The sequence below is a fragment of the Medicago sativa genome, chromosome 1 (genome assembly GCF_051527215.1).
Source record: "Medicago sativa cultivar Bolivia chromosome 1, Bolivia_mono, whole genome shotgun sequence".
In the NCBI taxonomy this organism is placed as follows: Eukaryota; Viridiplantae; Streptophyta; class Magnoliopsida; order Fabales; family Fabaceae; genus Medicago; species Medicago sativa.
In genome coordinates, this window is record NC_140749.1 from 32846320 (window position 1) to 32864983 (window position 18664).

General features: G+C 34.5%; 1 protein-coding gene and 1 pseudogene across 1 annotated transcript; one reads left to right on the plus strand and one right to left on the minus strand.

Annotated features, from left to right (window-relative positions):
* The first annotated feature begins 4117 nt into the window (after nt 1-4117).
* Nucleotides 4118-10104, plus strand: LOC146954416 (uncharacterized; annotated as a pseudogene).
* A 2096-nt stretch (nt 10105-12200) lies between these two features.
* On the minus strand, nt 12201-18451 carry KAB1 (potassium channel beta subunit 1). Its single transcript, XM_085716224.1, has 4 exons — nt 17821-18451; nt 14603-14746; nt 13880-14044; nt 12201-12554 (listed from the first exon to the last, which is right to left on the minus strand). The coding sequence occupies exons 1-4, from the start codon at nt 18382-18384 to the stop codon at nt 12441-12443; spliced, it is 987 nt and encodes a 328-aa protein (XP_085572350.1). The 5' UTR covers nt 18385-18451; the 3' UTR covers nt 12201-12440.
* Nucleotides 18452-18664: the final 213 nt, after the last annotated feature.

An 18664-nucleotide genomic window follows, 5' to 3' on the forward strand; every position in this document is an offset into this window, starting at 1 on the left:
GTTGTCTTTAGTAGGGAGTCTATTAAACATATGCCACTCCAACAAAGAAACTTTAGAAGAAACGTTCTAATGCCAAACATCAACCACCTAACTTATGTCCACCAAATCACCTGTACTAGTAATGAACTGATAAAATCCGAGAACCGTGTAGCCATTTATCGGATCTAGCAGCCACCGCTAGGTGTCATGAACATTATCTTGCAAAACAAAGTTATGTAATAACATAGAACACTCCCTCACAGTCTCCTCCTCCCACGCTAACAGACGGCGTCTCCAATCCCACGCCCCTCCCTCTATCCCCCAACCGAGCCTCCACATATCCACAACCCTCCTCTCTTTATCCACCGCCAATTCAAACAGGCGAGGAAACCGCAGTCTCAACGGAATATGCCCAATCCACTTATCATACCAAAACAATGTGTCCCTCCCATCTCCTACCACCCGCCTAATATTTTCTTCAAACCAATTTCCTACTCCCCCCCCCCCCCCCCAACACTTATTATATGCAGGGGTCGGGGTTCGAACCCCGGACACCCCACTTATTCATCTTGAAAAATGTGAATTCTTACCACTAAGCTACTTGACAAAAAAATATATTTAGTATCTACAAATTAGTCAAAAACTATGTTCAAAGCTATGTCAATGATATTCATTGTCAAAATACAACAAGTAATGTGAAACGAAAGGAGTAATTTGATGACTCTCCCCTAGTGTTATTTTTTATTTTTTAAGGAATCCTCTTGCATATTTTTTTTTAAGAAAATATCGTAAGTTCATGAAAAAAAATTATTTCTGATCTGCAATTTTTTTTGTTGATAAATCTGTATATTTTCATCCCATTAATTAAGAACCGACAAGTACGCAATAAAATAAAATAAAGTCCCATTGATGCAGCAAGGCCAATAGAGGGTGATAAGTGGTGTATTGGTGTTGTGGTGAGAGATAATGAAGGTGTTGTCGTTGGTGCTAGTTCCTGGCAAGTCTTTTCATTACCAGATTCAGAGGTCGCATAATCTTTAGCTATGCGGAAGGGTTTGGAATTTGCAAAAGACATGTCTTTTATGAATCTTATAGCAGAATCAGATGCTTCTAATGTGGTTTTAGCGTTGAATGCTCAGCAACAATATCCCAACTATGTTGGCTCTATTATTCGAGATTGTATTAGTTTTAAGGATAGTTTTCGTAGTTTAAATTTTTTGCATGTTAGGCGTGAAGCCAACCAAGCTGCTCATTATTTAGCTAAATATGCTCTTAAGAATTTAGATTGCATATGGGTCGAAGAAACTCCGCCTTGTATTTCTGCAGTCGGCATTTGATTTATTGTCAGACTTTCATTAATGAAATTGTCTTTTAACGTGAAAAAAAAAAGTCCCAATCAATTCTACACATTTTTTTTGGGTGTTCCAATTATACACGTGTTAATCCAACTTTTTTTTTGACTGAAAGAAGCTTATAGCTTTTCATTATTGATCAAAGTAGAAATACAATGTGGAATGTTAAGATGAATGTGGAGACTAGTGTCGTGTAGTGCTTCCTTAGCTAAACTATGAGCAACGCCATTGACTTGTCTCCTAACGAACTTCACATCAGAGTTCACTAAATCGGTACTCAACAAGTGTCTACAATCATTGATTATTGCCATGAAATCAGAGACACCCTCCATGCCATATATGCTATTAGCCACAACTTTTGAGTCTGTTTCAAAATCCATATGCACCATGTTTAGCTCTTTTACCCACTTCAATGCATCTTCCTGCGTTGATATGATTTTTAATTTGCTCAAGCATCTTGATATTCCCCAACAACAGCTATTTGCGGTTATTCTATGGAGTTTATGGAAACATAGAAATAACAAAGTTTGAAATAACGTCACGGAAACGGCTCAACAAATAGGTGAACGCGCCGGGAATTTTTTGAGCAGTTGGAAGAATGCTCAAGAAGTGAGGAATCGGAACACCAACAGAAACACACGTGGTCCAGGGAGGTTCAAGTGTAATGTCGACGCATCCTTTTCCACTACCCTTAACAAAGTTGGATTTGGAGCTTGTATTCGTGATGCCGAAGGAAATTTTGTGATAGCAAGAACTGCTTGGACTACCCCTCTACTTGATGTCGATATGGGGGAGGCTATGTGTTAATCCAACTTAAAAAGGAAAACAAATCAATAGGAGTATATATAGATATTACGGATATTGTCATTGATTGTTTATCAATAATCTTAAATATAGTTTACAATTAAATAACATATTTATTAATCAATTTATCAATTAGTAGTTATGGTTTTTAGGGGTATTAGTAGTTGCGATTGTGTGTGATCAAATTCAATTAAATATTGTTACCAAAAAAAGATTAAATTAAATATTAATTGCGCTTGTTTAAGGGATAATTAAGTATTTAATTAATATTGGCCAAATAAAGGATGATATCAGTGACAACTCTGCAAATAGACTCCTTTCAAAAAAAAAAAAAAACTCTACAAATAGATTCAGATAGACTCTTGTAAAATAAAAACTCTACAAATAGACTATGGTCTTATGCACATTATACCTCTTCTATAGTCGATCTCACTCAATTCAGAATCAATTTAGGATTAATTAATTATTATCGTAATTAACAATCTTAATTATGCATTCATTATATTACCAATTCTAATCATCTCATATGAATATAATATGGGTCCTGCTAACCGGTGCCCCCAGGGCACTAATTAAGCATACCATAAAAGGGAATTATTATCATAAAAGGAAACTGTTTTTGACTTTATTATAAATTAATTACACAATTTCAATGCATTAACTACTATATAATTTCCTTTTTAATATCCTTAACCAGTGCCCTGGGGCACCGGTTAGCATTTCCCATATAATATATTGGTCTCATTTAACACACAGTCATCAATTGTCACAGTCTCTAAAAAAAACAAGTAGGGTTCATCATTCGTTATTTGTTTCTCCCTCTTTGCTTTGCGTTTCTAAGTTACTATTTTGCGATCACTAGCCATGAATTCAGGTATTTCTATTCTCTCTATGATAAATCAACATATCTTAGATAATAAGGTCTATCGTTATAATTATGGGCCGTCTGTAACCTGAACTTACGTCATACATTAATTTACATACATTAATTTACATAGGAGAGGAACTAGGGTTTTATGGATGAAAACCCTAAGTGGACTGTTGTCCTTGGCGAAAATTGTTAACAGCTAATGATTTTATTTTCATAACATGATTCTATTGAATTTTGTTTTGTTTTTATATATGCGTCTTATCAACTCTAAATTATTGATGTTTGATTTTATTTTCTGTTGAATAAATAATTTGGCGACATTCAAGAAGCAACATTTTAGTTGTTTACATGAGGTTCAAGTATATAGTATAGACAAGTGAAAAATATTCCAAAAAAATGAGATCAACCTCTGCATATAATGCTATATTTTTTTTTTTTTGAGGGATAATGCTATTTTTGTTGTCACTTATTTACAGTGTGGTCATTAATAAATAAATAAAAATTTGCAATTTTACAATAGTTTTGAAGGTTGATGTCGAGGGGAGTCGTTGGGTTTGTTGTATCTCTCAATTGGTTTCATGAATTGCAATTAGAAAATCACTAGAAAAACAAAATTAAAGAGGGAAATTTATAAATGAAAAAAAATAAAATTTCTCACAAGTTTCCTTGACCGCAAAATTTAGTGACGAAATTAGAGAGGGATTTCATGTTTTCCCTCACTAAATTTCCCTCACTAATTTTTGTTTTTTAGCGGTGAATGTAGGCTTTGCTCTCTAAAATAATTATTGATTATTTTCATAGGGGTGATGTCATGTAGAGGTTAATTGAAGACGTGAAAATGATTTACTTCACCCATTTAATACCTAGCTTTAATACGTTCGTTTAATTATCAACATGCATCAAATATCAATCATATTGACATGAATGAAGTGTTGTAAGCATCTTCTAGCCAAAAAAATAATTTTGAAAAACATGTATTGTTCACCTTTGAATAACAAAAAAAATTAACATCAACAGATTAACTTAGTATTACATTAATTTTAGCTTTAATTGTGTAAGTTTAATTAGCATGTTCACATTTTCCTTTTTACTTATTACCTCTCACATGTCTTGTATCTTTTATTTTGTTTTTCCTTGGCACGGTACCAGATAGTAGAACTGGTGATAGAGAATGCAACTGCACGATAACAAGTCCAATTCGATTCTGCGTTTTCACCACCGTGATCACATCCATCATCATTGTATTACTCTTGAGTTTGTTCCATTTTGCACCGAAGTTTGAAGTTGATTCGGCTTCCCTCGAGTCATTCAATTTTAATGGTTCTATGCTCACTGCTGAGATGAACATTACACTTATCATTTCAAATACCAATTTCTTGCATGGCATTAGTTACAACGCCATTTCTGTTGGTATTGATTATAGCGATGATCATCCCAAAGACCTTCTCGCCACCGGTGTTATAGAACCTTTTTCCCAAGGAATCAATAACAAGGTCACCCATAGTGTCCATTTCAACAAATACGTGGATAATCATGTGCCATCTGAGATTGTTGCTGGTTACTCTCATGGAGCTGTTAACTTTCGCGTTGTGTTGTCGACTTCGATCAAGTTTAATGGTATGCTCTATTTTCATCAAGATCTAAAGGTAGTTTGTGACCCTCTTAGCTTTGTGCGTTCTTCAGGAACTTCAAATTGGGTTTTATTGCATGGTTTAAAATGTTACTAGTTGTGACAGATTAATTTATATAATTAAGTACTAGCCTATGTAGGAGCGTTTGCTATATTATTGTTTTTAATTTTAGGGTTTGCTATATTATTGTTTTTAATTTTAGGGTATTCATCTAATTTTTTTTTTGGTACAAGGTATTCATCTAGATATTAAGAATATATCATCACTATTCAGTGTTGAGTAATTTTATTTTGGATTTAATTTATGATAATATATCATTACGGTGTTTACTTATTATTATTATTTTTTATTTTATGTTTGGCGCCCTTTCAACAATATATGTATTTCTTTCATACTATCTATCCTTGCTAGACATGTAAAAGTTTGAAATGAACATTGTTTTCTTCTTACTGGTAATGTCATATATTTGAAAATAATTATAATTAAAACCCCATAAGTAGTCACAATATTAATGAGAGAAAGGAAGAGGTGGGCTTTGGAAGCTAGGGCAAAGGGAAGTAAAGGAAAATCTTCTAACTTATTTGCAAGTGTGTTTTTAAAGAGGGTGACAGAAAAATAAATACACCAAATATTGATTTTAGTTTCTCTTAATTAGGGGTAATTTTCAAAGAAATATATATTAACATATGTGAAAGTTTTACTCCAAATATGTTTTAATGTATTTTGTTTAGGTAGATTTTTTTTTTTGGTAGTGAGTTTAGGGAGATGCTAACATGCACATGATAGTATACCAAAGATAAAAATTTACGTATTAAAAATTATGTCAATTTATTTATCAACATTTTAAAAATTATGTATTCACAATAAATATTTACTATACTTGTTAAATCCTTAATTAGGGGCACATATTGACATGATTTTTGTTGATAAATCCTCCATATTAGGTGGTTTTGGTCCCATGAGAAAGAAAAAAAACTTATTGCAATTGGGATTTACTCTCCCTTATTCTTCCTTTTAACTCCAGTCATTCCATTTCAACTTCAAGACAAAACCTAGGGGGTGTTTACGATCTGTTTTTTGGAGGGACATAATTTGGAAGGATCAACTTTATATTTTGACATATATTTAATGATTTGATATTTACAAAAAAAATGAAAGAATAACATATTAGTTCTTTCAAAAAATTTAAAATTTAAACTTTTAAATGATTAATCCCTCCAAGATATTCTCCTCATAAACCTTCCAAAATTCAACTCGCAAACATACCCTAAATGCACTATAAAACAACACATGATAGCTATTAAGGATCCTTAGCCAAAGAAACGTAACCTTTCAATTATAAGCCAGCAGTGAAATAAAAATATGCCTCATTCATTTTTCAAGCACTTGAAATAATTATGTATAATTGCATGTTTGGTCCTTATATTTAATTTAGGTTTTAAATCGGTTCCTTATGTTTTAAAAGTTTTTATGTTGGTCCACAACGATACTCACATTAAAATAAGTTAGTTATTCCGTCATTTGCCCGTTTGAATTTGACACATGGTTAACGGACTTCACAAGTGAACATAAACTTGATAAATAAATTTTTAAAAATGCCACCTAATCAGTTTAAAAAATGAATTTTTTTTTAATATTCATCACTCCCTTATTCTTAATCTTCATCTTCAGCATCAACATTTTCCAATCATCTTAGAGGACCTTCATCATCTCCTCCTTGTACTCATCCATCAACCTTTCCTCCAACACATTTACCACCATCACCAATATCTGGTCCATCTTCCCTCTCATTATCATGGCCTCTTAGGGTTTTCAATCTTCAACATCAACAATATAAATTTTAATTTTTAACCTAGGAATTTACTCTGAAGAATAATCGGTTTGAATAACCCCAAACACAGTTTTTTTTTTGTTGAAAAAACCCCAAACACATATTTATTTCTACAAAATACACTCATATTTTCTCTTTGTTTTTCACTTTGATTTATGGGTTTGAATAACAAGATACCAATTCAAAACCCAAAAATTGATTAGAACCCAAAAATTGACTCTCAAGAACAATAGGTTTGAATAACCCCAAACCCAAATTTATTTGAAAATTGTTGTTCGGACAAGTTATAAGGCTGAAACACACATATAAAAGACGCAAATACCCCTCGGCAGTTAATTGCCGCCGGTTTAACTATTCCTTGGCACTTAACTGCTGAAGTTTCTTCGGCAGTTAAGTGCAGCCGGTTTTTAAATTCCTCGACAGTTAACTATCGAGAAAATGTTTCATCAGATGAAACAGTCACCTGCTCCCCCTACACATTATTTCATCATCACCTTTCTTTCCTCTTCCATCTAAACCCCCAAATCCAATAATTTTTTCACCAAATCTTGCTCCAAAATCATTGAAGCATCAAGCATAGGAGGTATCAACACACTTTTGACGTAAAAAAAAGGTATTGTGCATTTTATTCGGTTTATTTTTTGCTGTTTTTGTGGTTTTGAACGTCAGTTTACATGAAAACACTGTAATGGGAACTTCGACAGTAAACTGCCGAATTATGGGGACATCGGCAGTTAACTACCGAAGTAATTTCGGCAGTTAACTGCCGAGGAAATCTGGGCAGTTTTTTAAAAATTCCGTAGCTACTACCTCTTTTTCCAAAAAAAAAGTATTTTTTTTTGTTTTATTTGTTTTAATTTATTATGAAATAGATGTTTATGCATTAGTTAGTTGTTAATACATAGTTTTATGTTGTTTAGTTATAGTAATGGCTGACAACGCGGAAGATGATCTGGGAGAGACAAAACCAAATTTTGTCGAAAAATTCGGAGATGTCAAACCGCCTAAGGTTGAAGCCAAACCAAACTTTGATGGAGCTTCCGTCCATGTTCAAACTTCTAAATATGTTGACTTCGGTGTCCTCCCACTTCATGCGAACGAAGTTGACACGGCTAAGTTTTTTTTCGACGACATGAAATGGAAAGATAGGGATGACTTACTTAATTGGGCACGTCGTCAAGCAAACAAGGCGGGATTTACAATTGTTATACAAAGATCAAGCTTGATCAATCCAATCTTGCGACAAGTGTGTGAAAGGAGTGGAGCTCACAAAGTGCCGAAAAAAAAACTGAAGCATGAGTCAACGGGCTCAAGAAAATGTGCGTGCTTGTCCATGGTTATTGGATATCTTAGTAGGAAAACAAAGGAATGGGGATTGAACATTCTTAATGGAGTTCACAACCATGTGATGGAGCCGACTTTAGAAGGAAACATTCTTGCCGGTAGATTAAAGGAGAATGACCAAAAGATTGTACGTGACTTAACCAAGAGCAAGATGCTTCCAAGAAATATTTTGATAAATTTGAAGAACAAAAGACCACATTGCATGAAAAATAAATATCAAGCAAGTATACAATGAACGCCAACAAATATGGAAGGCAAATAAAGGTGACAAGACGTCGTTGCAATATCTAATCTCGAAGTTGGAGGAGCACAACTATACTTATTTCTCAAGAACACAAAGTGAAAGTACTACTATTGAAGATATCTTTTGGGCTCATCCAACATTCGTTAAGTTGTTTAACAATTTTCCAAGGTTTTAGTTATGGACTCCACCTACAAAACCAACATGTACAAGATGCCAATGTTTGAGATAGTTGGAGTCACCTCGACTGATTTGACACATTTGGTTGGCTTTGGATTTGTGACACATGAGAAAGAGGAAAACTTTGTTTGGGTTTTAAAAATGACGCGTAAACTTCTTACGTCAAAGATGAATATGCCTAATGTGATTGTGATTGACATGGATATGTCTTTGATGAATGTGGTCGAAAATGTTTTCCCCGAAAGTTATGCCATGAATTGTTACTTTCATGTGCAAGCAAATGTTAAACAAAGGTGCATCTTGGATTGTAGATATCCTTTGGGAAAAAAGGATGGGAAAGAGGTGAAACATGGCGATGTTGTCAAGAAGATAATGAGGGCATGGAAAGTTATTGTTGAATCGCCCACTCAAGAGTTATATGCAAATGCATTAGTGGAGTTCCAAGATGTTTGTAGTGATTTCCCACTTTTCCTAAAGTATGCCATGACCACCTTGAATGAAGTGAAGGGGAAAATAGTGAGAGCATTGGCAGACCATGTGTTGCATCTTGGTTGCAGAACCACCAACAATGTAGAATCGGCTCATGCTTTAGTAAAGAAATATTTGGACAATAGTGTGGGAAATTTGGGTACTTGTTGGGAGAAAATACATGACATGTTGGTGCTTCAGTTCACTGCGATACAAACATCATTTGGTCATAGCGTTACCGTATTGGAACATAGATTCAAAGATGTCACTTTGTACTTTGGGTTAGGTGGTCATGTGCCTAGATATGCTTTGGACAATATTGTTTTGGAAGAGTCACGTTGTAGGGGAACATTGTGCAACCACCATGATGTCTCCACCACCACGAAATGTACCAACCAAGGGAGCCAAGAAAAAAGTGGACATTGCGTGGTCTAGAGGAAAAATTACATCGACTAGTTGAATCCCTTCTTCGTGGGAGGTTGTTGATTCCCAAAATCCGGATAGTCAACCGTCACCGTCACCAACAACTTCATCATTTTCTAGAAAAAGAGGTGCTCGTCTTGGTAAAACATCACTTTCCCCACTTCCACCACCTACTTGGTATCCAAAGCCTAAGCCTATTCCGGTTCCAACGTCTATTCCAGTTATGAGGTATATTGATTATATGTCACGATTCATGGTTCCATTTATTGAAAAAGTGGTGGATGTTATAAGCGATGGACATTGTGGATTTTGGGATATAGCTGAGTTCATGGGATTGATCGAAGAAAGTCATATCATGATTCGTAGACATCTTATTCAAGAGTTGAAAGATGATAGAGATGATTATGTGGAAGTATATGTGGGTGAGGATCGTTATAACTACATTTTATATGGCTTACATCCTCCCACAAATATGAGTGGTATTGCACATGTTGATAAGTGGTTGACTTTTCCGGACATGGGACACATTGTTGCTAATTATTACAAAAGGTGTGTGGTCGTGTTGACAAATCTTGAAATTGGAAAATCGGAATCTTTTTTGCCACTAAGAGGGCCACCACCTCCGGCTAAGGAAAAAACTCCCATCATGTGCCTTGGGGTAATTCCGAATCATTTCGTGCTTATTTTTTTGAAGGATGGTTGTCCACTACCTCCATCATCTACGGAGTGGCACAATCACAAGAATCAAGATGCGGTGACTTGGGAAGATGAGTATTTGGATTAACATGATTTGTTTCGAAAGCTCATGATTATTGAAAGTGGAAACAAACCGCCGCAACCATAAAAGGAGACAAACAAAGCGACGCCTATTATGTTGGACACTCCCGAAAAAGCAAATCAACAATTTGAAGTTATTGCGGAAGATGAGGAAGATTCTATTTCACTTGATCTTCCCCAATCACTTGGTCTTTAATGAGTGATTTTTTTGTCGGTGTTAGTCCTTTTTTTTAGTAGAAATTACACTGACGTATATTTTGGGGTCGAAATTGTAACGCCAATTTTTTGTGGCCAATATATAGCTAACATTATGTAATTTATATAAATATATGATAATATGACTTTTATGTGGTGAAACTAGTGCATAATTATTTCTTCCTTCTTAATGTTTACGCATTTATGTTTACGCATTTTGTATACATTTTATTGATTATTACGTTTTGTTTAATTACATCCTAATGTATGATTTTATTTCATAAAACTTTTGTGAAGTGAAACACGTCTGAGGTTGCAAAAATTGAAGGCCGTGTTAGGTACTCCGCTTTTAAAAAGACAGTTAAGGTTATGATAACGTCGACCGACTCTCTTGATTATTTGAAGGCACAACTTAACACATATTTTGAGCATCTTGGTGAAAATCAATATACACGTCACTTATTTGGTCAGATGCCATGCATAGACCTAGGAGAAGATAAAGATGAATACGCATAAAAACGGCAAGCTATATGTCTTGGCTTATTCGAGACGATAGCGACGTCGGATTTATGTTTCGGAATATGGTGGATGATAATATATTATATATGTATGTTCGTTCCATATGCAACTGCTTAGAATGTAGTAGAGATTTAATTTAACGTTATGTAATGTGTTGTTTAATTATGGACACTATGTAACGTTTTGATGAATTTCAAACTTTCGTGTACTTTGAACCAAATGTCGGTTTGATTTAATTATGGACAATTGTTAAAGATAATGTATTTTTTTTTGTTTATGCCTGAGTTTAAATGTTGTATGAGTTATATTGCCTTTGGAAATGCTCTGGTTTAATTACAGGTAAAAACTGGCCGAAAAATGGCTTGGTAGAATTATACAGAACCCACTGTCTGCATAATTGATTTCAACGCAACCGGCGGCAGTTAACTGCCGAGAGACATTTTCGTCTTTTATACGTGTGTTTCAGCCTTATAATATTTGTGAACAACAATTTTCAATTTGTTTTTAGAAAATTTGTAAAACAAGGTTCCAATTTGTAACCCAAAAATTCATCCAAATAACTCATCCCACCTTCATCCAAATATCCCAGAAATTCATCCCTCCTCCATTTATTTTTTTTATGATACTGATAATGAAAAAGGTAAAAACGATGATAAGAGAGAGGGAAGAAATATTGAAGAAAGATGAAGTTGTTGGGTTGGTGAAATGTAGAAGATAAGGGTTAAAAAGAAGGATGACAAGTTGTTATGTTGCTGTTCTTTTATGGGAGGTTGTTGGGCTGTTGCTGCAATTTTATGAAGATGAAAGATGGTGATTAATGTGATTAAAGATGATAACAAATATATAAGTTTGCCAAGTTTGTTTATTAAGTATTGTTTTTATTTAATTATCCAAAGAGGTATCCACATTTACAATCGGTTGGCCATGTGCCACGTTCAAAAGGGCAAGTGACAGAAGAAACTCACTTATTCCAACATGGATAACATTTTAGATCAACTTAAAACTTTTAAAATGTAAGAGCGCAACTTGAAACTTAAAATAAACACAAGAGATCACACATGCAATTAATGTCATATTTGGATAAACTAACTTATTTGCAAGTTAAATCACAAATGCTTATCATGATAAGGACTTATGCATAAGATTACAAAAACTATTGTTATATTAAGTGATAAAATAAAGTCACCCAAGTGGGTTTAAGTTATTTCTAACACCACTAAAATAAAGTTAACTTTTTAGTATATGCTACAAGTTATTTTCAAAAGCAATCTTGAAGAACTTATGAAAATAAGCTGGAAAAAGCATATGAAAAATGTCATAAGTTGGTTTTAAAAGTTCTCTCAAACAGTCTAACAAAACTTATATCAGTATATAAAAAGCATATGAAAAATGTCATAAGTTGGTTTTAAAAGTTCTCTCAAACAGTCTAACAAAACTTATATCAGTATATAAATTCCAATAAGTCAATTCAAGCAGACACTTAATCACGTCTTGTTCACGGTAATAACTTCATGGATCAAGTGAAACGAAACAATTGGACTATATCAAAATCCAAACAATACCCTGATATTTTAAAAGAAAGAACTATCCAAAAACCATAAGCATATATTAATCTAGGAGTATATAATGTAAACCCAAATCCCAGTCTTAAATCCTTGGAGTACAATGCTCCTAAAACACATTTGGAATATACTTAATAAAAGGAGGAAACTGCATCAATAACAACAATTAACTTTAACATAAAGTTGCACTCCCAACAAACGGGGTCGTGAAACCTCCCAGTGAATGCACATATATGTTGTGTAGCATATGAGAAACCTTAAATTCATCTGTACGAATCAGCGCGCTTTGGTTTGCTTTGAACAACAGCCTCAATCTTCTCCATCACAGCAGGAGTTAGTAGTTTAATGACTTCAATAGCCTTCATATTCTCATGAATCTAAACAAAGCAAAACAGAAAAGATAAGATCATTTAGAATGAAAAGTTCCACTCTTGCAAAAGAGTTATGCTTCAAATTAAGAATGACATCAATTGCTTTCAGGTTCTCCTAGATTTAAGCATAGGACAACATAACACACACACACACACACACACACACACACACACATACAAATAAGGGGGCAAAATTATAATGGTAAAGTGCATTCTTGCAGGCAAGTTATTCCACAAATTAAGATAAAAGTTACATATATATGGACATGTATATCTGAGCTTTTTTTTCTTTCTGTATTCTTTGGTCTAACCTTGGCATAATCTGAGCTGAATCGAATAACCAATATAAGGGGGAAAAACTCTCCCGGGGATTAACTTTTTATTAACAAAACTTGACTTCAAACTCGAGACTTAAGGAAAATTCAGACTTGCCACCTAAACCAACATATATTGGTTCAATCCCTTCAATTGGACGACTGTTTAGCTATTGACAATGCTTCTTTGAATGATTGAACCAAGTGGCCTAACAGAATCAAGTGGCAGACTGGAACAGGTTACTTTCAATCCATGAACTCAAGAACCACGGAAGAATATGGTAGAGAAGAAAGGTAACAGAAAGTATGTGATATAAGGATGAAAGTAGGAATTACTGGTTCAATCCCTTTCTCTCTTTAGCACTCAAGTGCATGTCCTTTGTCTTCTATTTTGCTGCAATTTTCAATCTTTTTAATATTTGTTAAATTCCTTAAATGGGTCTCCATCCATAATTGGTTGTAAGTTTCGATTGTACTGTTCCAATGACTACAATACTACATATCAGTATTTTGCCTCACATTCTACAAGCGGTCAGTACCCTTATACAGAGTTTGTCTAATTTTTGTTTCCATTCTTTGTTTTAATTTCTTGTTCGTACCTTTAATAACGAAAACGTCACTTTGTTTTCATTTTATTTCTTGTTGTCAAAGATTTATACAAGAAACAATGAAACCAGAAAATGGAAACAAAAACCAAAAAGGCCCCTAATTCTCAGGATTCACTTCTATTTGACAAGTTTTCATGCCATAAGGAAAACAATGAACATTTCCAAATACTGCACACTTGGTAATATGTGAATAGTAGTTTCTATATTAATGCCACATGTAACAGAAAGTTCGAGTTATCTCATGCTAATGCTAGAGATAATTAACTTAACATTCTCCAGCTGCTACAGGTATTTCTTGCTAAATGCATATAGTATCAAGAATGTATGATGTAAAAAATAGACACACAGATTGCTTTCAATACCTAAATGATGTCCTTGTAAAAAATTTCTTGATAATGTGAAAACTAACCTGAGACTCTTTTGTAGCGCCACAGATAACTGACGAAACATTAGGATTAGCAGCACACCATGCAATTGAGAGTTGTGCTAATGGCACACCCAGTTCATCAGCTATTGGCTTCAGACCATCAACCTTTTTGAGCACATCATCAACTAGTGATCGAGATGCAAGATTCTACAACGCACAAGGAAAAGTGAGAAAAGAAATAATAGCTCAGTAATCTAAACAAAAGAGGCCAAAACAATTCCATTTCTATCCATCATACAACAATGGTGCCAGAACCTATATGTCAATTTAGAAGGCAATCAATCATTACAGTTACGGTGCTGATATGTGTAAATTTTCGGCTAAATTAGTTCATGTATTCATCTTCAACACTTCGAATTTGTTCATACTAAAAAACAAAACTCAAATTGTTCACCAACTCGATAAACGCTAATTAGTACCCCTCACATATTATGATCTCTATCCTAGTTGACGATCCAAAATAGTTTCTATGTTATTCATCTCTTTGAATTTATTCATTGTTCTAGTCGTCAAAAAAGACCGAAATTGACCTAACTCTTCATAAACCCAAATCATTCCATCTTCTATCATGCTCTCATAAACTACATTTAAATTTGGTGACACAATTCATTTTAAATTACAAAACGCCATCATAAGAAACAGTGAAGAAAGACACGGAAGTTTATTTAAAAAGAAAACTACAAAAGGCCTTAAATTTTTTATTACCTTGTAATTTTCCAAAGCAAAACGGCTGTCTGGGGGAATAACTCCTTTCTTGTATTTTCCAGTAAGGACTCCAGACGCAAGTGGACTCCAAGTGGTGAGACCAATTCCATAACTAGAATACAGGGGAAGATACTCAGACTCAACCTGCAACACACATTTACACACTCAAATCAAATCAACACAAATATCCAATTAAAATGAAATGACACATACATTTATATCAATCATATCATATAAGCATACAGTAACCAATTGGCTCAACCGGATAATGAGATTTAGTGAAGGATAAATTTTGGCTGAAACAATCATTGGCCAAACTTTACTTACCTCCAGCCGAACTCCAAATTATCGGCTTCTTTTCCATCATAGTCAGAGGGTTAAAACAAAAAGGAAAATATAAGATATCGCAACATTATCCATACCATCATATAGTGGAAACTAAAAAGTAGCTAGCACTTTGCACCACCAACAATGGATTTATCCAAGCGGTAAGGGATCCCTTAAGCAAGTGATCAGGGGTTAGTTCTCTAACGCTTGCGTATGCAAAAATATCGGTTGGGAGGGGTGTTGTGAATTCGGTCAATTCCAAACTTCACATCAATGAAATTTAGATTCGTGGAGCAAGTATCAATGGCAACCAACAACCAAATTAACCACAAGCAATAACAACAATCTAGATCTAATCTAGAAACCAAGTTCATAGCAAAACCACAATCCAACTAAAGAATAAACAAGATAAAGAGAGTAAAGAAAAGATAACAACACCAAGAAATGTTCACCCAGTTCGGTCCAACTTGACCTACTCTGGGGGAGAGATTGATCTCTCCAATCCACTATCAATGAGTTCTTACAAAGAGATACAAATGGGTTACAAGAAATTAGCTTCAACAAGCTCACAAAGAACAACCCTAATTTCTACCCATTTTCCCAATCTCACCAATGAACAAGACACTAATGAATTTTCACTCTCCCAAGGTGTTTACAATTGTTTCCCAACTCTAGAATCTAACCCCCAAGAGAACCAACCCTTAGCCTTTGATTTCACTAAGAATCTTCTCTTTTGGTTTCCCAAGACTCACCCAAGTTGCTCACAAAAGACTCTCCACTCATGTGTTTCCCAACCCCATGAATCTTCCCCAAAAGGCACCAACCCTTTTCCCAAGAACCCCCTCTTTTGGTTCTCCAAGATTCACATCTTGAAGCTTTGAACCTCACCCAAAGACCCTCAACCTTTAGTATCTAAAACCCTAAAAGTTCCCTCCTTTGGTTTCCATGAGATTCACCAAGCTTACCCAACAAATGGGTCAAAAAATGCTTGTATAGTGTTCAGATTCGGGCAAAATCGTGTCACGGTTGCCAAAATCGTGTCACGATTCCTTGCGTACGACCCAAAATACACAAATCTTATCCACAAATCGTGTCACGTTTTCCCAAATCGTGTCACAATTTGGCTTCCAGAACACACCCATTCACGGCCTTGAAAATCGTGCCACGATACCAAAATTGTGTCACGATTCCAACATTTTCCAAACACCAAATTTTGAGTCATCCCTCAACAAGGGGAGAACCCACCATGTGTGCCCAACAGGTTCTCTGATAAAGATTAATCAACACTAAACGGCGGTGGAAACTTCGTACATATAAGATGTAACCAAAAGAACTAACAACTTTGATTGAACTTTTTCCTATACAATTTTACCCTTAACAATCGTTCCTTTTTAAATTTAATTTTTTTTAAAACATACATCAGCAATTTAAATTTGGAAAACTTTTTTTTATCAATAGTGTAAAGGTTTACAATAGTCATATACAGCACACCAACCGCTAAACTCTTCTAGCCGAAATCTAATCTCCACGCTTATACATTGCACACCAATAGTCATATACATTGCACACTAACCACTAAACATGTCAATAGAATCAAAGTCTCAAGTTCGAACCCAAAGTCTCATGTCTCAAACTCGAACATACAATATAACATGTTAAAATTGTTGGGGAGTTTGCCAAACATTTTAGTCGTACATTGACTCGAGGGATTAGACTCTGCAGTTGACTTGCATGTGGAGGATACCCAATTTCCAACAAAAAGTACTCCCTCCGGTCATATATATAAGAAAATTTTCAAAAAAAAATTTGGTCCAAATTATAAGAAAATATCACAAGTTTTAACTAGTAGTTATTGTTTAAAAGACTTTTCTACCCTTTATTTATTGTTTGTGTTTTTAATATTAGTAGGTGTATTTAATGCTTCATAATTTTTTATGAGGGTATATTTGTAAAAATATTCAAAAAGTTACACTAATAAATAATTGCATTGGTTTTGATGTTTTTTGGTTTTTCTTCTTATATTAAGGACCGGAGGGAGTAAAAAATACATTACATACCAACCACTAAACTAAAACAAGAAGATTAAATTTATCAACAAAAAACAAGCAAACTAAATTATGTTTTTTTATAAACTTGTATGCAGCTTATAGCACAAGCACTTATCATGATAAGTGTTTATGCATAAGCTTACATAAGCTATTTTTATATAAAAAGGTTAAATAGAGGTTAAACTGTTTTTGTATATGCTATAAAAAAATTCTTTTGTTGTAAAAATAGTTTATCCAAACAGAACCATATATATATTGGAGAAAGTAGTAAAATATTCCAAAAAAAAACTTGTGAAAACCAGTGGCAGAGCAGAGCTAGAGAAAAAAGTTTGAGGTGGCCGCCATCAAATTAACACTAACCGTACACAGAATCTGAGCATCACAGATTCAATTTTACCCTAACACAAATCAATGATATAAACAAAATTAACACCAACAGTACACAACATATCAAATATGGGCATCATAGTTTCAAGTTGGCTGGCAGTGTTAATAGGAAGGACATCCTACAATGGAAGATGCTGCAAAACTAAGTACCAATTTATCATCCATAAGGGAAAAAGTGGCTTTGGTAATTTTCATAGTAGATAAGCTCAAATAAGTCAACCAAATAAATAAGTTTTTATTTTAATTCTTATGATCTCACTAACGAAAACTGCATCTTCATAAGCTGTTTTTTTCATCAACTATCTGTATTGACAAACTAATGAATAATTAGTTTATTTACATAACCTCAGAAACAAGCCAATCCAAACAGGTCCTAAATCCAACATTATTATGGTCATAATAAACAAATTCAACATATATATTCAACAAATCTCAACAAAAATGGTTTGAATTTACCTTGTGCCTGTTCAAGAGGTTATACTCAGGCTGTTCAACAACCGGTCCAACCAAATCCAACCTATTAGCAACAGCCCAAGCTTCAGTAATCTGCTGACTAGACCACTCACTAGTCCCCCAATAAAAAGCCCAACCTTGATCAATAACAAAATTCATTGCTCTTACAGTCTCCTCAATCGGCGTACAAACATCCGGCCTATGACAATACACAACATCCACATACTCCATCCCCAGCCTCTTCAACGACGCTTTCGTCCCTTCCACAATATGCTTCCTTGACAGCCCCTTATCATTCGGACCCTGTCCTCCCCAGAAGATCTTTGTCGAAACAACGATGTCTGAGCGTTTCCAGTCAAGGCTTTTGATTGCTTGTCCCATGATCTCCTCTGCGCGACCGTTGGCGTAGACTTCTGCGTTGTCAAAGAAGTTTACGCCGTGGTCGCGGCAGCATTGGAGAAGGGATTTTGCTTCTTTGACGTCGAGCTGGTTGCCAAAACTTACCCATGCTCCGTAGGAGAGTTGGCTGACTTTTAGACCTGAACGGCCTAAGTTGTTGTATTGCATCTTGATGAAGTGGGTGATGAGAGGATGAAAGAGTTATGAGAGTGTTGAGTTTGTTTGTGTTTTTGGTGAGGATTACAACGTTTGTGTGTGTACTTGATGGATCTAGAAGTAATTAATTAAAGCTACTAGATGTGTGTACTTTATAAATAAAGGAATATATACAAAATGGAAAATAATAAAGATTTTCACGTGTCAGAAGGAAATAATAGGAAAGGAATCCGATTCCGTGATGTAGTTGCCCTTTGCCTATATAACACTTTATTTATTGCATTTTAATTAT

Excerpts from the sequence above, each read along its gene's own strand:
- KAB1 (XM_085716224.1), bottom strand. The coding sequence starts at position 18,384 with ATGCAATACAACAACTTAGGCCGTTCAGGTCTAAAAGTCAGCCAACTC. Across the intron at positions 14,747-17,820 it reads ACCTCTTGAACAGGCACAAG|GTTGAGTCTGAGTATCTTCC; the intron begins GTAAATTCAAAC and ends TGTGTGTTGCAG. Across the intron at positions 12,555-13,879 it reads GCGCTACAAAAGAGTCTCAG|ATTCATGAGAATATGAAGGC; the intron begins GTTAGTTTTCAC and ends TGCTTTGTTTAG.